This window comes from Hippocampus zosterae, chromosome 12 (assembly GCF_025434085.1).
Source record: "Hippocampus zosterae strain Florida chromosome 12, ASM2543408v3, whole genome shotgun sequence".
NCBI classification, from domain to species: domain Eukaryota; kingdom Metazoa; phylum Chordata; class Actinopteri; order Syngnathiformes; family Syngnathidae; genus Hippocampus; species Hippocampus zosterae.
This window is the reverse complement of record NC_067462.1, coordinates 11,473,381-11,491,833: the sequence shown is the minus strand read 5'-3', so window position 1 is coordinate 11,491,833 and position 18,453 is coordinate 11,473,381. Positions and strand designations below refer to the sequence as shown.

The window sequence follows — 18,453 nt, the reverse complement described above, 5'->3', positions numbered from 1 at the left end:
GAAAGGCATTCACTTGATATGTGTTGATTTCAGTGGCCACTTGGAAAGATGTTTACACTTTTAGCTTTCAGCATGCCGTCCGTCTCTTTTGTCAACTCTCCATTACTGGACTTTGTTTTGCGTCTTCATTTGGTACTAAGGACATGGCGTACCCACTCAGACGGAACGCCACATCACCGTGGGAAAACCTGCCGTTTCAGGCCTCAATCTTCAGATTGTCTCAGGTGAGGGCATCCATCTTCTCCGTCGCTTCTTCCAGTGGGTGATTGTTCAAAGATACGTCTGTCAGTCATTTTCATCCCTTCAATCATTCAACAGAAGCAAGCAGGCGCTCTCCTACAGGCGGAGGAGATTTGGGACCGTAAACGCCGAGGTTTACACCCTCAGAGCGAATCGTAGTTCTTCCCGGCACATACATCCGACCCAAGAAAAAAACAAACAAACAGTACTTCTTTGTCACGTCCGCACTAAACCCGAGTGGCAGAGGGGGCCGCTCTATGGTCTCAGGCTTCCGAGCAGCACCTCTGCTGGTTGATCTTGACCTTGTGCTTGATGCCATCGTACAGCTCAAAGTTGTAGTTCTCCAGCGTGGTGGAGGAGCGCGACGAGAGGCCGCCGTACGAGCACGTGCAGTAGAGCAGCAGTCCGGCACACACGGCGCCCAGCAGGACGCCCAGTGAGCTCATCACGATGATGGTGAGCAGGATGGGGTCAAGGGTGTACAGCCAGGTGTTGTCCTTGTCCCTTTCGGACACCAGGGTGACGGACGAGGGGTCCGCGTTGGCCGAGGCCGGGGTGGAGAAGGAGGAGGGCCAGCTGGGAAATAAGTATTCTGCGGGAGAAGAGGAAACGCAGGAAAAATAAGATTGCGGAAAGCAACTGTGCAATCAATGGACATTCATTCATTCATAATCAAATGTATTACAATTGGCAAAGAGAAAGTCAAGGAGTCATGAAATGTAATGCGCACATACTGTATCCAGAAAGTTGTTCAACACCCTCATTTTTGTATTGGACAAGACTGGATATGTGAGCATTTCATTTCATGACACCGTGACTGCGGATGCTATGATAAACAATGACTTCTCAGTCATGTTGTTTCGATTTTGTTTGACTTGACAAATGAAACGTTCTTTACTCGGGACAAAAACTTAAAGTGCTTGCATTAAGACCAACTATAAATGTGCTTTTTTTTAAATGTACAGGTAGAGAGATTAGGATTGAGAGTATAAATGTATTGTTGCAGAGTACTACTGTTGCCACCAACGTCGACAAGCAAAAACGCTTGTCTTTAGACATCTGCGCACAAAAATGCATTTAATAATCAGCATCGCTGAGGAGTATGATCTATTGACTTAAAATGTTTACCGTTGATGTCATTCGATTAGCTAAATACTCAATCTGAACGTGTTATTGTTTCAATGGTGGTGACATGATATTGGTGGCATTAAGTGGGATTTGCTTTGCTTAGTAACATGTAGTCTTAGTAGTATGCTTTTATTGTCACATGACAAAATGGACCAAAGTGTCGTGGAGAAATGCCACTTTGTATCACCTGATTCGTATTTCACACAAATTACCGGTAGGTTTGCGGTTAGCAAATGAAAAGCAGTTGGCCACCTCAAAGCTGTATTTAAACTATAATTTCACATGTATCTGGGGCTAAAAAGCCAAGCGTGGAGAGTCTCGGTCACCGTAATGCCCGCGCATAGTCAACGAATGACGTGCAAACAGGTCATTTTTGCAGTTTGCTTCTTTGACAATCGCGCCATGTAGTTTATGGTATGTGACGCCTCCAAATTGCTTTCTGTAGTTTTTTTTTTCATTGCAGTGCGAGGGTCACTCGGAAAGGTGTGCGGGCGTGAGTCACTAACTCATACCTGTCAACTCATACGGTTTAGCCATAGTTCATACGGATTTTGTGGTGAATCTTACGTACAGTATATCGCACAAATCATACGGATTCAGATTATTTTTTTTCACCAACTCCAAATGATTTGGAGTTGGTGAAAAAAGTAACGCAGGAATACAACTCTGAACACAGTAATGCCACTAAGTAGAATGATGATTAGACATTAACCAGATATTGTATTGTGGAGATCTACAATAAATATTGAAAATTTCGTGGGGTTTTTTTCTGCCGTTATTTTGACATATAAAATGCTTTGGTATGTTATAAGGATTTTTTGCTCTTTATAAGGATTTTTTTGGTAGTTTATGCAGGTTGGCGCTCCAAAAAGTTGACAGGTATGCTAACTGTAATTAGTTTCTTCAGTTGGGGCGCATTTCCTCAGTGTGTTGATTTGTCTTAGTAGCGAGGATGAAGAATGTGTTTGTGTAGCTGAGCTGCCTTGAGCACAAGTTTTTTTTTTCCTCATCTCCATGCTTGGACTAAGTATCTTTTAATTCGAGCATGGTTCCAACATGGACCATCCAGCCATATAGCTGACAGATAGGCACTGTGGCTTGTGAGGGAGAGTCGGATGTGCCCGTCATGAAACAAACACACACTTGCTGTGCTCGGTCACACTCTCACATTCATTTTCTATCCATCTGTCTGTCAGTCTTTCACTGTCACTTGTCTTTCTTGGTGAGGACTCGAGGCAGAGCCGCAGGTGTGTGTCGGCCCGCTCTGCTCTCTGGCTTTGACTTCAAATAGCTTGTACGGCCCCAGGCACTTGAAAAGCTCACCTTCATTCATGGAGGGCTTGTTGAAGTCGGGATCTTTTCCGAAATCCATCGGCCTGGGATCTGTGCGGACACACAAGAGAGCGGCGCTATCATTTTAGCGGCAGGGAGAGTCAGATTGCGAATCATCACACAAGTAACATGGATGCGAGATTCTAAAAATGCAAAGAGACGAGATTAGATGAGGTGGACTATGCTCAGTGTGTCGTGGGAATAATAGCAGTCATGATTACCAAACATTGACCAGAACACAGAAAACGAGTTCCATTGTGTGGTAAGCAACATCCTCCATTTTTACAACACACAACAACACAAGGCTGTTTGTTGTAAGGCAGCAAGAAAGGAGAGACATAGAAAACTGTTTAATAAAAAAATATGACTTTTATTATCTTCACACTCACACGAATCTCAACACCAGCGTATTTGTGAGGCCGCTTTAAAGCTCACTTGTACTTCAATTTCAAGCAAAGTCAAACACAACCTCCAAGACAGAGAGAAAGAAAAGTGTTACAGACGTGCGGCTAACAAATACTCAATCGAGCCAAATAGATATTCAAAAGATAACAGATACAGAATGTGAGGTATAAAATAAATATAAAATGAAACAGAGTTTCCATTTCCATCAAACGTGGCGCACTAAGATCAGGTATTTTCCCCCTTTAAGACAATATTCAAATGTTATCTCAAAAAAAAAAGTTTCATCAATAGGTAAAAAATCTCAGCTCACTGCTTTGCCACGAGGCGAAGAAAAGTACGGATGCCAGCAAAAGTCGGCCCTCAAATGACGCGTTTATTGATGGAAATACTGGTAATTCGCCATTCATTTATTCAAACTCAGGATGTGGAGATTTGTATACAATTGCATTTCGGGGGTTTTCTTCAAGTGGGAGGGTGAAAATGGATTGCCGCCAAGCAGGAAATCAAAAAGACGTTAATAAAGTCTTGTTAACTGCGCCGAGTGAAAGCGCAGAGCGGTAAACAGAAGAGCACGCTTCCTGACGCCCACTGATGAACGGCTTAGCTCAAGTAGGTGCCCACTGCTCCATTATTCACCCTGAGGGATTCCCAATCAATCCCCACTTTTCAATCATCGTGCGTAACTCATCACTTCAAAAGAAGCCTCTCATATATTCTCATGCAGTCAATTTTTAAGACATGACTGTCCTTACACAACAACACAGACACGCCACCTAATTGATAGAAGATAAAACTTAGAGGGACGTATAGACTTCAAATGATTTTTGCATTTTCTCTGCCTGCTTATTTAACTCACCTTTTAGAAAAGAAATCAACATTTCCATAACATTTGTGGAATTCAAATCTGTGCAAATCAACTCAGGGATGGGAAACGGGTTGGCTTCTGGTATGGGCGATATGTATGCACTCAAAAAAACGTTGGACCACAACTAACCAAAAGTGGGTCAAAAAGGGACTTATGCAAATTTACAGGTTCTCCGTTTGGGTTATTTATGACCCAACTGTTTTTAGAGTGCAGTTGTAGCATTCGTTTCGCCAACGATCCTCAATGTATGTTCATTTTTCAGTCATTGTCTAAATTCACTCTCATTAAATATTTGGTTCATGCATTAAAAATTTAAAAGAAAATAAAAATAGCATATTTTAAAAATATATACTGAACATTTAAGAATATTCATTTTATATATATATATATATATATATATATAAATATATATATATATATATGTATATATATATTTTATCAGATGACATATATTTTGTTATATTTGTATATATTTGGCTACAATATATTATATTATACATTAATGATAGAAATAAATGTAAATAAGAATGAAGTACCGGTATGATTCAAATAAACAATTTGGAAATATTTGAGCGCATTTTACCGGTTTTTTTCCAACCTCATCTGTCAACATGATCAAAATCACCATGATCAGTTTTGACAAAAAATATATATATATATATATTGGTTATCGTTTCAACGATCCCAGTAATGATAACATTATTTGGTGGGTCTGCCAAATAAAGGATAGCCAGATGCATGATAGCGACTAACTATGCACAAAAACATTTTGATTCAATTCAGTTAAGACATCGAGACCACATGGACGAATCATTTCATTCCAAAAATGTGAACTTTCAATCATGAGTAAAAGGCTCAAAAAGACAGCCCTCGTACCAAAAACATTTCCCAGCTCCAAAATCTTCCCAAATACACATGAACAAAGACTCAAATTGCCACGTAACCAAATCAGATGAGACAAAATATTTTTATACTTTCTCTTTTAAGGACCAGTTGTCGTTGCAATATTCCCAAACTAGCTTCAGGAAGGACTCTATTTAACATATAGTATCGAAATAGAGCTTCAATAATCGCAATACAGTAGTTACAGTAAAATTGAAAAGCAAAGCTGCTCGGACATGCTTTGGGCGACTGTCGAATGCTCGCTAATGATGGCTTTTAAAAGCCCTTAGGCTACCTTCCACCCTGAGCACACTCCACGCAGCGCAGTGGAAGACGATTAAACCTCCCCGCGGCTCCAATTAGTCAAGACAGAATAATAGAATCGGACGAGAACTTTTATCCAGCAAATGGCTGTTTGGCGTTTTGCACTGCAGTGGGCGGCATGAAGAGGAAGAGAGCTCGGCTGGTTGAAGGGCCACAAATGCTGACTGCGGTTTTATTTATTAAATTTTTTTCAATAAATGCAAACAACTCCATTACCCAATGAGAAATATTAAAGCACTTCACAGTGGTCTGCGGTCAATCAAGGGAAAGATTGATTTAAAACGCACAGAAAAAATGGCAAGGCATTTGCTAAATCTCACCACCAAAAAGAAAATAAATACCCGGTAAATAAAAAAGTTGAACGCAGGGAAGCGAAAACTGTGCGTCGAAGGCCACATAAATATGAACCATATATCATTCCTCCATTTGAATTTCAGACCATTATTGATCGGGGTGGTCGAAGGCTATATTATGTGTAAATCATCAGCGGGTCGATGGAGCAATCAGAAAGGATGCCGGCTAACATGGCAGAAAAATCCAAATGACTCACATGCATGTTGAGTCAATCACAAAACAGCATTTTTTTTTTCCTGAAATTGACTCGCCCAAGCAGGATCCGCAGAGGATGACACGGTGTAAAATCTTGATTTAATGAGCCACATTTAATAGCCGCGGTGTGTTGCCGGAGTGCGAGCGTAGACGATGTGTGCGTGTCCTTTGCGGCCAGCCTTTTTTATGGGCTTTTGCGTTTCAAACCTGCTGCCCTTTTTCCTTCAGCTTTTTTTTTTCCTTTCGTCCGTCAAAATCTCAACCTGCTTCCCTGTTAGCCCTCTTCTCCATAAAAAAAATGGGGGGGGGGAGAGGGGTTACGGAATCTATCTTTAGAAAGCACAAAGAGCAGTTTCTCTTCTGCTTTCATCTTCCTCCATCTCAGGGCCCGTCCTTTGGAGGAAAAGCCATCTCACTTAATGGGGCCCTTCGTCGGCGAGAGATTTGTACCTCTCATTTTCTCTCCTGTGTTTTCGACGGGAAGGATTTGCAGTATGAGGGGGCTGGGGGTGGGGGGGAGCGGAATAAGAACAAGGAGGGTTTCAATAAAAAGGCCAAGGAATTGAAGCATGAACATAATGATGTGGGGAGGAAACACAACATGAGGTGTTGCACAGCTGGAAAGTCCTGAAAACCATCCAAACAACTATTGCGGGACATAAATTTCAACATGAACAGAAGGTTAAAAAAAAAAATCATTCTAGGATAAAAAACACGAATGAAAGACAAGCATTGGCCATTTCAACCTCTGACATCATCTCAAGCCTTTAAAGGCTGTATGGATGGACATTCTACTACCATATTATTCACCTTAGGCACAGAAGGAAAAACTGCATTGTCAAGATTCCTGTTCAGTCAAGCAAAAATAACAACTGTTGCGGCCGCGTTTTGACTTTAAAATGAAACACATCCAAATCACTGCGAAACTGTGGGCCGTGGGAATCTATCAGTGATCAGCACTGTAGAAATGTGACTGAAAATGTCAAAAAGTGATCAAACACACAAACATGAAAGTTCACTCAAAAATCAAGGTTCTTTCAATGAATAAACTTAGGCTAACTCGACCATTTTGCATCCAACTTTAAAACGGAAATGGTTGTATGACGAAAACGATTCATTGGAAAAAATGTGACATTCAGTCTTGTTTTCTACCAACCTCTCCTCTCAGAAATTGACAAATAGTCATTAAAAATGGTTGCTGATCGTTCCAAATGTGAAGCACTGACATCACTCCAAAAAGGAAACTTTTTGGACGGGATGTTCAATAATAATTGCGAGGTTCAAAAAAAGTGCAGGAGTTAATCTAATCGAATCTGTACAGAAAAAAAAAATAAAATAGAGGCATCAACAAAGTTATAAGATAAGGGCTTAACGGCTTTGTGAGTACCAAGGTCAACGTGTCGGCTTGGTCTCTCATCTCATTAATAAAAAGCAAAAACGTTTTGCCCTTTTCCAACGCATCAAACAAGCGAACACAAACAACACTGTAAAATTATACGACGTGAAAAAAAATTCTCTTTTTGTGGTTCATTTCATTCAACCGTCATACGAAGATGCAGACACAGGCGTTAAGTCGGCTAAAGGATGAACACTGAGGCACAACTTTTTTTTTTACATCAATCGGTCTGTCGGTATCGATTTTTTTTTTCAATCATATCTAGGCTGTGTTTTTTCGTGTGCTATCATGTCGTCATCGTGCATATATTTTGTTGCCAAGTGTGTTTCTCTCCAGCCATGTCCACAATTGCATGCCCCCAAGCGCGTGCGCGCACACACACACACACGTCATTGTACTCAACACCAGTGTACTAAAAACGATAAGTATGTCCGCAAGACAGCCTATTTAGAGACTGTCAAACCAAAGCAACACGTGGCGAAACTGTTTCAGCCAATTGGAGGCTTGAAGAAAGTCAATTGCGGAAAAGGCACAATCACCCAACAAAGTGAGGAAAATGGCAACTATATGGGCCAATATCCTACTCAAACAAAAAACAAAATAAATACACTTGATAGAACACATTGAGGTCTGACATCATACAGGAGTTGATTACCCCAAGATGATGATGACAACCCCCCCTCAAAAAAAAAAACATACTTGACAGTGACAGACCTCATCAACAACATACTTGACATTGTAATCATTCACTGCTGAAAAGTCTGCTCTGATTTTTTGTCTTAGCTTCATCCCTTTCTTTGTGTGTGTGTGTGTGCGTGTGTGTGTGTCAAACACTGGTAGACATAATCACGAGCTTCTTCTTATCCCCAGGGGGGAGAAAAAAAAGTATTTCCATGTAGTACATGAAACCCGGACAGGTTATGAAGTGTCAGGCAGGGTTCATGCTACAGATCAGAGTGGAGCAGGCAGACGTATCCTGCTCTGAATTCCACTGAAGGGGAAAAAAAAAGAAGAAAAACAGTGCTGTGTGTGAGAACAAAATGTGTCCCGTGGTGTGCTCCATTTCAGCTTGATGTACGGCAGCTCAGGCCAGGATGGTCAAAAGATCCTCTCGCTGGATGTCACAAGTGGGCATTAAAAGTAATCTCAAGTCCGACAATTGTCACAGTGCGAGTTGTTGTTTTCTCGTCGGCACGACTGATCCTCCCGAGCAGGAAGTGGAAATGAAGATGCATCCTGATCAGTCCGTTATGGCAACATGTTTATGGAAATGGCGACTCGGGAAGTCCTCGTGCCCTTTGGAAATAGTGCAAGATTGTCAGGCGGTCCAGATTTCAACACTGGGAAGAATCACGGCGGTCCTCTTTGTCCGGTCCGAGGACCAAGGTGGTCTCGAGGCCTGGCCCGCTTTGCGGTTGAGGCGAGTTTTGCTTGGCGTTATGGCTGAGATTACAGCTGGAGTTTTGGTTGTAGAAGCGGTTCGGATGGTTTAGAGGTTGACTGTTGTGGTACATCACCGACTGATGGGGGCTACCGCCGGTCTTGGTGGACTCCCAGCGGTGCCGACAGCAGCACAACACCACCGGCGCAATTACAGTAACCAGCAGCAGGAGGGCGCCTCCTCCCGCTAACAGGTAGTACCAGTGGGCGGCAAAGCTCTGCACCGCCACCGTGTCTACAGTGGGCTCCATCCCAGACATGGCACCCCCTGGGGGGCAGGAGGACACATTACTGGTTGGCTCAGTGATGGTGGAAGGCAGGCATGCAGACGACACTGCGGTGGGTTAAAAGCTTCATTGACCATTAGCGAAACCCTTCTTAGGTGTCAAACAAGAGCTCAGGAAGCACATCTTTTGTTATGCTATGAAAATATACGTCTTTTCATTTCAAGAATGGATTGCATGAATTGTAACATTTTGTTTCAATGTGAGGATAAGAAGCATGTATTGTCATTTTGTTGTGTGACAAAGCTAGTCGGCTGTAGGTGAGGGCTGGGGGGAGACGCCAGGGTCCCATGAGGCAAATAATTGCCTGTTCATTTGTGAATGGATCACCTTGACGTGAAAACCGCCATCAGGTTATAGGTGGCATGTTTCCTTTTCATGCAAGTTTGGATTCAATTGTATCTCTTATTCGTATGATAGAAGTGCTTGTTGTGGTTCTTGCCGACTAAAGGGTGAGCATCTTTACTCGACGTGTTTATTTTGTCTCGCCTTCCTAACTCATTCAGTACCAGCCAATTCTGGACCAAGTCTGACAAGACGTTTAAAAAACGTCTTTGGGAGTGAATGTGTTAAACAACCAAGATTGATTTGCTGTGATGTGTTAACCTGTGAAAAGCAGGCTACAAACACAAGCAACTAGCAGGCTGAATTTGATGCGGCAAAAGCCTGATTATGAGATGTTTGTAAAAATATAAATCCCGTGTAACCCCCCCCACCACCACCTTCTCCCGCAAGATACTTGGAAAAGTGTTGATGCCAACAATCGTTAAACTTGGTCAATATTTACAATCGCAAGTCCTTATGCTTGTGTTCAACAGAGGAGGGTGCATCAATAGATTCTGCTGGTCTGTCATTGGCCATACCCTGGGCATCTATCCACCATCGTCAGACTGTCATTATTCCAAGCCAAACCAAAACGGTCATTGTCAGTTGGTCACTCTGTCATCGTTATTTCAACTTTGCTTCATCATCGCTCTATTCCAATTCACCACCACTATTTTAGGACCATCAAATCTTCTTCCTCTGCTTCTTTTTCTGTGGCCTTGCAACGGCAACAGACACTTGGGGTTCGAGAACGTACATCGTCACATGCATTTGCAGCACAAGCAGTGGTGAAGAATCACGACTCGTATGGTGAAAAGGGTACATTTGTGACAATGGCATCTATAGAGGACGTCTCCGTCATATCATGACATCAAGGAGACTCTTATAATCCCTTGGCCAGTTATTTACCTCCGGTTAGTAACATAAGGTGGTGCTTAGTCCGTCAAATATTTTCCCGTCATTCGGCAGCAAAGTGGGCATCCATCAATGACTGATGAACACAACTTCCATCAGTACTGACGGAATGCCCACATCTGCGGGTCAACACCTAGTCCGGATGAGCCACCAACTCCGTGATTGTGACGTGAAACCGAACGCTAACCAAATACTTGTGTTGGGTTAAAGTCATTCAGCACAGGTAGCCTAGGCTCTTCTGTTCCTTCTTCTTCTACCGCTACGACTTTTTGGTGTTCTTTGTATTTTCTGAGCTCTAGCGAATAGTTGACTCAACAAATAAAGTGCCACTGTACTTCCATGTGAGGGACATCAAGGTTAGCAATATGCTTTTGACGGTACGTCAAACGACCAAACTCATTGTAAAAGGTCTTTAAAAAATATAAAGCAATTCAAATGACTAATGGATGAATATACTGCACGTGTATTTTCAGAGGCAATATTTACCAATAATATTTATTTTTCAAATGTTCTTCTAATAACGTGGGTCACAACAATTTGCAATACCAGGAAACTGAGTCCCAGGATGACAACAGTTGAGATCTAATGATCGACACGATATAAAAGCAGTAACGCACACGATGAGGGAAAAAAATGTTGTTAAAAAATCTGTTAATTAAAACCTGTATGTGTGCAGCCTGCTTTTTACATACTGAAAATTATGTTGACTATCCTAAATTACGTCCAACGGGTTTGGGCTACATAGGCCTGTATTTCATTCCAGATTAGAAATATTGTGTATCCTGCTGTAGGTGGAGCTGCAAACATGTTTCATTGCGACAGATTTTACATTGGTTAGATTTTTTTATTTTTATTTTTTTAGAGTTATTTAAACAAGTGCAAGAGAAAAATATACATCATGATTATTGGCTTACTCAAACACAAGATGTATTAACACGTAAAGTTTTTCGCACAATGACTGAGCTGGACTGAAAAAAAATCTAGATTTAAAAAAAATGTATTTTATTTTTTGGACTAAGTGCTTGAATGATGTCTTGTTCTTTCAAAACTGACTCGGGAATAGTCAGTAATTGCAGTGGAGAGCAGAAATGTGCACATTACAGTGATGAACATTATTGCGTGTCTAATAATGTCACGTATTCTCTGGGGTGGTCCTACGCAAACAAATGCAAATGCAAAGAACTTGTCTGCATCCCACAAGCAAGGTATGTGCACACCCATGATTCATTTTCGCTTCTTGTCATCAGAAGGTTTTGGATGATGCAAACAGCCAAAGCAATTGCTGCACATTGTCGTGCAAATGTTCAGGCCATGCGTTCAGCTCTGTGATTTTCAGTTTTGGGCAGATGAAGGAAAGCATTACGAAAATGGAGCTATAAGAGGACACATGGTGGAATTAAGAGCAGAGGATGAGGGAGAAAAGGTGTGAGGCAGACAAAGACTGGCTCCATTTGGGGTGTGCGCGCGGAGGCATGCTTGCGGGGATATAGATCTGTGTATGGTTTCACATTGTCATTTTGAAGTTTTAATTGCACAGCACTTTCAGTTGCATTTCTTGATATATTTAATGTATTTTGTTATTCATAAACTAACCTAACTTATACATGTTTAAATCTATTAGTATACAGCATTAAGTCATGTTAATTACTTCAAAATTTACTTCTACATGCATGTATACCATAAAATTTGGCTTTATAAATATTATGTACATGTACCTATATGGCGGGGGGGGGGGCGCTACATCGTGGATTTTCATTTATCGGGGTTGGTTTTGGTCTCCATTAACCGCGATAAATGAGGGATTACTGTCAAAGTAAAGTTTGATGGATTGATTCACTGAGTTTGCATCCGGCGACTGAACGGATGTTTCGACAATGAGCTAAAACTTGCGGGTGCGAGTCAACATGAACGTAGTCGGTGCTCAGGCAATCAAGATATAATGAAAAACTGGCACAGTAATTGTCAAGTTCATCAAGGACATTTTGAAATACCGAGAATAATGAGCCCTTCAAATAAAACACAGGAATAAAGTTATCACTCAATCACACACACCCAGTATACATTTGTTCTTTAAATCTCCGATTGAATTGGCATCGTGATTTCGACGTTGCGTATTCATCACATGTTGACACCAATTCCAACGTCAATATTTGCAACCCAAAGAATATATTGATTTCTCATGCAAAAGCTTCAGACTTTGGAGAGCACACTCCCCGTTTCAAGTCTAAAACGTGATTAAGAGTTAATGAGCCCGAAAGGGCTATCTGAGGGAACAGTCACTTGTTTTCTACTTCCTCCTTTGTTTTGACTATTTATAGGAATGGAACAACCACCCAGACCACCCCCCACCACCCCACCCGTGGTGACAGCAGTCAAACAATGTGTCTCATCTTTTCTCACAAAAGCCGGTGCATAAAAACACTATCGTTGTTTTGTTTGTTTCTTTTCAAGACACTCCTGCCGAGTTTAGACGTTGGCATGTGGAAAACAAATCCTGACGTTCCTCAGCAAGGCCAAAAGTTGATTTTTTTTTTCTGTCATGCCAAGTTGATGACGTGTGTACTATATTTGCTGACATTAGTATTTTTTATGTGTGTGTGGTGTATGTGTGATGAAGAACACATTTCTACAATATCTACAACAATTCAGGCTTGGCGTAGCCACTCGAGTAGAAAAAGTGAGTGGAAAATTGCACGCAATTGTGAAACATTGTGATGTAAGCCAGTGACATCATCCACCCATTCTTAATAGCGCTTGCCCGTGATAGGATCAAGGGTGAGTTTGAACTCCCAGCTGATTTTGCTTGGGAGGCGGACCGCGCCGCGGGATCATCACGTCGAACCCTTGCTTACTATTCAAAGATTGCGACTGCTCTGTGCTAATATTTGTCATTAGGCTATGCTATAACCAGGAATAATAATTTAATATTGGTGCACCTGCTCGCTCGGAAAAAAAAATGTTGTGCAGTGTGACGCTTTATGATGACTGTTTCTATTATTTAATCTGCGGCTGAAAGTGGAATTCCAAAAATATATCTATATATCAGATAGCAGAAAGAGAGTATGATTGTTTTTCTGCGAACGATGTTCCATCGTTCCATTTGAAAAACACCACTGATACAGAATTCCTTTCACAGTCATCACACACACGGCTGAGGGATGAAAACCATTCATATAGGACAGAACCGAAGACTCTGCAGTCTGGCAAACGTTGAAAATAAATTTTGGAAGCTTTGTCACTGAGACGCGTGCTGGAACATTGGGGTGAGTTTCAAATTAGATGTACATGTTTAGAGTTAACTTTGGAATTGAGTCATCGGAACAGATTTTTTTTTCCATCTGCTTCTTTGTGAATGAAATGTTTGTATTTCTTTATATGATATCAAATGTCCACAATGAGGTAAAACGGTGCAGGGCTTCAGTCTAAGTTTAGCAACAAGCAGGCAGCAAACATTTGGCATAGAAGAGCAAAAAGAATCTTACTTGTTATGTCAGGAGTCATGGGGTGGAAAGTCTCTGTGGGGGATAAAAATAAACCGTAAACAATAAGTACTGAATGACAATTTATTACACTGAATTCAAAATGCTGGTAAGAGTCTGGCACTTCATATTTTTGGCAAATAAATGATGGGAGGAGTCAAAAGTCAAGTACGTTATCAGTCCCGTTATTCCCGGATGACATGTTGCTAATTTTTCCCTTGCACCTTAAACAAATTTATGGATTGTTTATGGGCTAACAAGCTTGATGCCGGAATTGCATTTAGGGCCAATCCCAATTCTACCCCTTCGCCCTCGGTTGTGAATGATCACAAGAGTGAAGGCGTGTCCCAATTCTTGGAGGGCTTGGTCTCACAAAACTTCGCAAAAGCCAAAAAAGGAAGGAATTCCCAGATATGTGCAGATCATCTCCGATGATCGTGAAATTGTGCATTGGCATAGAAGGGAGGGTCTATACACGTGAGCGTGACAGTCTCGAGAAATTAGTCATTAAAAGTCCCCCCCCCCCCTTCCCAAAAATAGTATTCACAATATGTTACGCAAGCCACAAGTGTGGCTTGGGTATGTGCAACTCTTTTTTTTTTCTCATTTAGTGGCTGCGTCTTATCTTCAAGTGCAGTCAATCGCCCTGGAATTATATTAATCTGAATATAGAAGTAAGTGAGGAAAAATGCACCGTAGAGCCATATGTGCCTTTTTTTATTTTATGAGCTGCGGTTTGGAGGATGAATGAACAAATTCCTTTTAATGCCTCATTTTCAAAATAGTCCTTTCCAGAATAGGGAAGAAACGTTTTTGAATGCGCTCATTGTTTCCTTTGTCGATGCTGGAAATCATGACGATGAAAGGCTGGGAAAATGGACGATTTTGAAAGGGGCGGTAGATGTCAAATATTTAAATGGAGGCTAAAGTTTACAGCTTTATCTCAAATGTGAAGGGCCATCGAGGAGCACCACACATTACAACCTGAAGGCGAGCGCACAATAGGAGAAAATATGGAAAGTCAACCCTTGCAGGTTTCAAACAAAGGAGCAAAAGTAGTGTTAACTTTGTGTGTGTTTGTCAGACCGTCAGGCGCACACACAGTCTCTCGCTCAAAATGTTGCTCGCAGGCACTTTTCATTTGTAGTTTGAAGGCTTCCTGATGACCCAGACGCAACGGAAAGGGAACATGAGAGACCAGGAGAAGAAAGATGCGGAATCGGAAAAATTACAGGGTGGAATGATGCTGGAGAAACTAAAGGAGAGAGATGTGTAATAAAAGATAAATCAGAATCGTGCCCAAAGGCACTTTCTGGCCTAGTTTCATGATTATTTTGCCTTCTTAATGTCTGTAAACGCAAACGCTAACGTGATTTCCTCATTGCGACTTGCTTGCATTCGCTCTCTGGTGCGAGACGATCTTTGGGCTAGCGATGAAAAAGATGTCCAATAGGTTTCCGGACTTACGTGTACACTGCTCCAGGTTGATCGTGTTGCTCAGGTGGATGTTATCTATTCGGATGTGGCCTCTGGTTGGATGCTCAAAAAAACCTTCAAACACCACCTGCGCCACAGACGAAATAGGTACAGGAGCGCATGCATGAGATCGATTGAATTACAGCGCTATCCTACCTGAATGTCAAGTTCTAATGAGATCCTGTACATAAGCTGCGTCACACCTTCTGCCTTACACAAGGATAATAAATGCTTGGTTAGGAGACCAGATTGTCGTTATTTCACCAAGCATACTATTTGTGACCCTTTTTTTGGATTTATTTTGCTTTGGTGGCTGACCGTGAGATTTTTCTCATGCAAAATGGGTGCCCTGGCTTAATTTCAAGTATCAACCTGATATTCCTTGGGGCTTTGGGGGAGAATGGTGCGGCCCTCCCTCCACTGAGTCCCCTGATCTCCTTTCAAAGACCACAGCAGCGTCTCCTCTTGGTCGTCGTCCCTCAAAAGGACCCTCAGGCTCCCGAGCGCCTCGCCTTGCAGCTGATAGTGAAAGAGCAGGCACAGCGGGCCTTGCTCGGGGGCCACCTCTGGGCTCAGGAGCCTCGCGCGCTTACGCTGGGTGTGGGCCCCAGCATCCAGGTGGAGGTAGTTTCCTGAGAAATCTGTCAGAAAGAAAGAAAGAAACGGGTCTTAAATGACTATTGGTACAACCATTCAGATAAATGGTACATATATCTACTTTTTTTGGTATGTTTCTGGCCCATTGCAGGTCATTAACGAATCGGTCAAAGCAATTCATTTCACAAGGGGAGGGGAGTGCCCAACTGACTTTGTATCACAGCTGGAAGTGGTTACTCGGAGCTGAGGACATTACCACCATCCTTCTGCGGTATGTGGCAAAGCCGCAAATGAAACCACCATTTCATCATGGCCACTAATGGCCGCAGCCACACAAATGCGCATGCACTCACAGGAAACACACCCGCACACACACATACATGCACAGCTCTTATAATGAATGCAGACACATATACAGTGCAATACCTTTATCCACCCCGCCGGACCCCCACCCCGCCAGCCTCTCCGTCTCTCTCTCTCTCTCTCTCTCTCTCCAACCATCCATCCATCCGCTTTGGTAGCGACAACATATCACATCTAATGAATAATGTATTTGGGCTGAGTTAACTCTGTTTCTCTACTTGGAGGCATTAAAAAGGAGACCTAAATTACAGTTGCTCATTAAGTACATTTAGGAGGGAGTGAAGAAAAAAAAGTTGCTGTTTCCTGCTCTCTTTTCTTTTGATCTTGGCCAAGATACAAAGGAAGAGAATTAATTAACAACTAACTCTCCACGGGCAAACTAGGCGGAGACGCTCGGAGGGAGTGTATTAGTGCTCACGTGAGTATGCGTGTTCATTTTTTCGATTTGCAGCTCATTTCGAGAGATTTGTTGCGTGTGAGTGAAGTGATACAGTAAGTGTGGCGGTTTGTATTTGGGATGATCCGTGGCTGCTGCACTTGTGCATGGGGGATCCTCTCGAGATTCGACTTTCGTGCTATGCGGTGAATATAAAAAGTCGACACATTTGATGTTTAAATGCCATGTTTTTGTGAGATTAAAAATGTACCCCAAGAGAAATCATTTCAAAACCTTTTCCACCAGTCATGTGACCTGTACAATTCAACGGAATCGATTGAAATCGTTTTGAAAGCAAAGGCAAGATAAGCAACTGAGACCGGGAATGTGGAATGTTCAATTGACATACCAAAGAGGGGTGTGTCGACTTTTTCAAATCCACTCTATTATAGGCGCATCTCAAGGCATATGAGAAGTTCATTTAGTTCAGCGTAGTTCGATTCAAAAAGTTCGGGGGTGGGAGGGGTCCCCCAGGACATTTAGTTACTGAGACATTCTTATTTTCCACGATAATTTTTTTGCGGGGAACACTTTGTTCTTTCCTTCAAATGATTAAAATAAGCGAGGACGACGGCCTGCATCACCTTCAATTATATTCTACTCGAGCACTTTATTATTTCACACATTTTGTAGGCACTACATTTTTTTATTTTTTTTGTTTCAAATTCACATCAAGGTCACATCCACCAGTCGACAGAGATGAGTCATCAGACTCGCAGCCACTGGTGTGAACTTTGCCATAATTAATACATAGTGACACAATTACAGGGCAAAATGGTGTTCGGGTCTGAAAAGGCAAGATAAGACTCCCAGAGCGAGCTGACACCTATTTGACCTAAAGCAATTCAAAGCAAATGTATTAGGTGTTTCAAATTGATATCCTAGTCAGTGGCTGCGAGTGGCTTTTTAGCTGCCTTTATAAACTCCTTTCTTTTGCTTTTCAATTACAGGCATGTCGACCGTGGAGAGGTTCTTTCTATGAAAAACTCACCAGGGTATAACATTCAGTCACGGCCTATCTGAGATCAAAAGGATCCCTCTCTCGGGCTCCGTTCTGTTCAGGTCGGGCTTTTTTGCTTTTAAAGCCGCTCAAAAGAGCTTTCAGTGACAAGTGCGGGGTTTTGATCTGCATAGGGAGACGGCTTGCAGACAGGGTGCTGGGCTCATGTGGCTGTAGAACACGACTTAATGTCATGTTGCCGTCTAACAGGAAACTCGCTCTCCCTCTATCTCTTACTGCCAAATATGCTTTCTCATAAGCTCGCATAGTCAGAAAGCCTTGAAAACACACACACACACACACACACATGCACGCGTGCAGCCTCGTCTTTTCACGGAGGAGCTGTGCAGTCAACCTGAAAGTGTTTGGCTTTGATAACCAAAAGCCTCGGTATATGGCAAGGTCATGTCTGCGCGTGGGCGGGGGGGCTCTTGAGTGTTCGATATGTGGGCCGACCCACCTTGAGTGGTTAAATATGTGTGTTTGTGTCTGCAAGTAGCCTCAGGGAGAGCTGGAGAGCTAAGGCTGCACTTCTGTCAGAGCCATCGTCTGATTTATCTGACCGCTGTGGGCCCCGTACGTGTATGCGTGTGCGAGTGTATGTGTGTGTGTTTGTGTGTGTGTGCGTGTGTGCAAAAAAGCAAAGGATACCTCAGGCCGTCTTAATAAAGATGAACACACGTGAAGAGCACAAGTGACAGAAACAGGAAAAGGCTGCGAGAAGATGGGATAACACTGATGGACGAGGAGACGATGAATGAACTGGATGCCGTACTGGATGACGGTATCCACAAAATCAGTGACTCAAGTGAATAAATGGTGGAGTAAATCAGAGTTTCTCAACCTCTGCTGAGCTAAGGCACATCATTTACAAATCAAAAGTGTCACGAAAAGTTATAGCTGGGTGATAAATTGATCAAATCAATTGAGTTTTGGATCAGGCCAATTTTTTTTTCTTGTACCTCTTTCAAAAAAAACAAAAAATGGCTCCAGTATTCTGCTGGCAGGCACTGTTTAT

The 18,453-nt window shown here is 42.2% G+C and overlaps 1 protein-coding gene across 2 annotated transcripts in view; it reads right to left on the bottom strand.

The window, feature by feature from the left end:
• Positions 1–223: 223 nt before the first annotated feature.
• Positions 224–18,453, bottom strand: part of LOC127611118 (neuropilin-2-like) — an 84,948-nt gene continuing 66,718 nt past the window's right edge. Inside the window, exons 14-18 of one of the 2 annotated variants that reach the window (XM_052081451.1) lie at positions 15,412–15,680; positions 15,031–15,127; positions 13,567–13,599; positions 2,692–2,751; positions 224–832 (exon numbers count right to left, since the gene is read on the bottom strand). In XM_052081451.1, the coding sequence (XP_051937411.1) occupies positions 504–832; positions 2,692–2,751; positions 13,567–13,599; positions 15,031–15,127; positions 15,412–15,680 (788 nt within the window). In that variant the 3' untranslated portion in view covers positions 224–503. Of the gene's footprint in view, positions 833–2,691; positions 2,752–7,921; positions 8,830–13,566; positions 13,600–15,030; positions 15,128–15,411; positions 15,681–18,453 lie in introns of those variants that run through there. The other variant, XM_052081452.1, reaches the window with a different exon arrangement.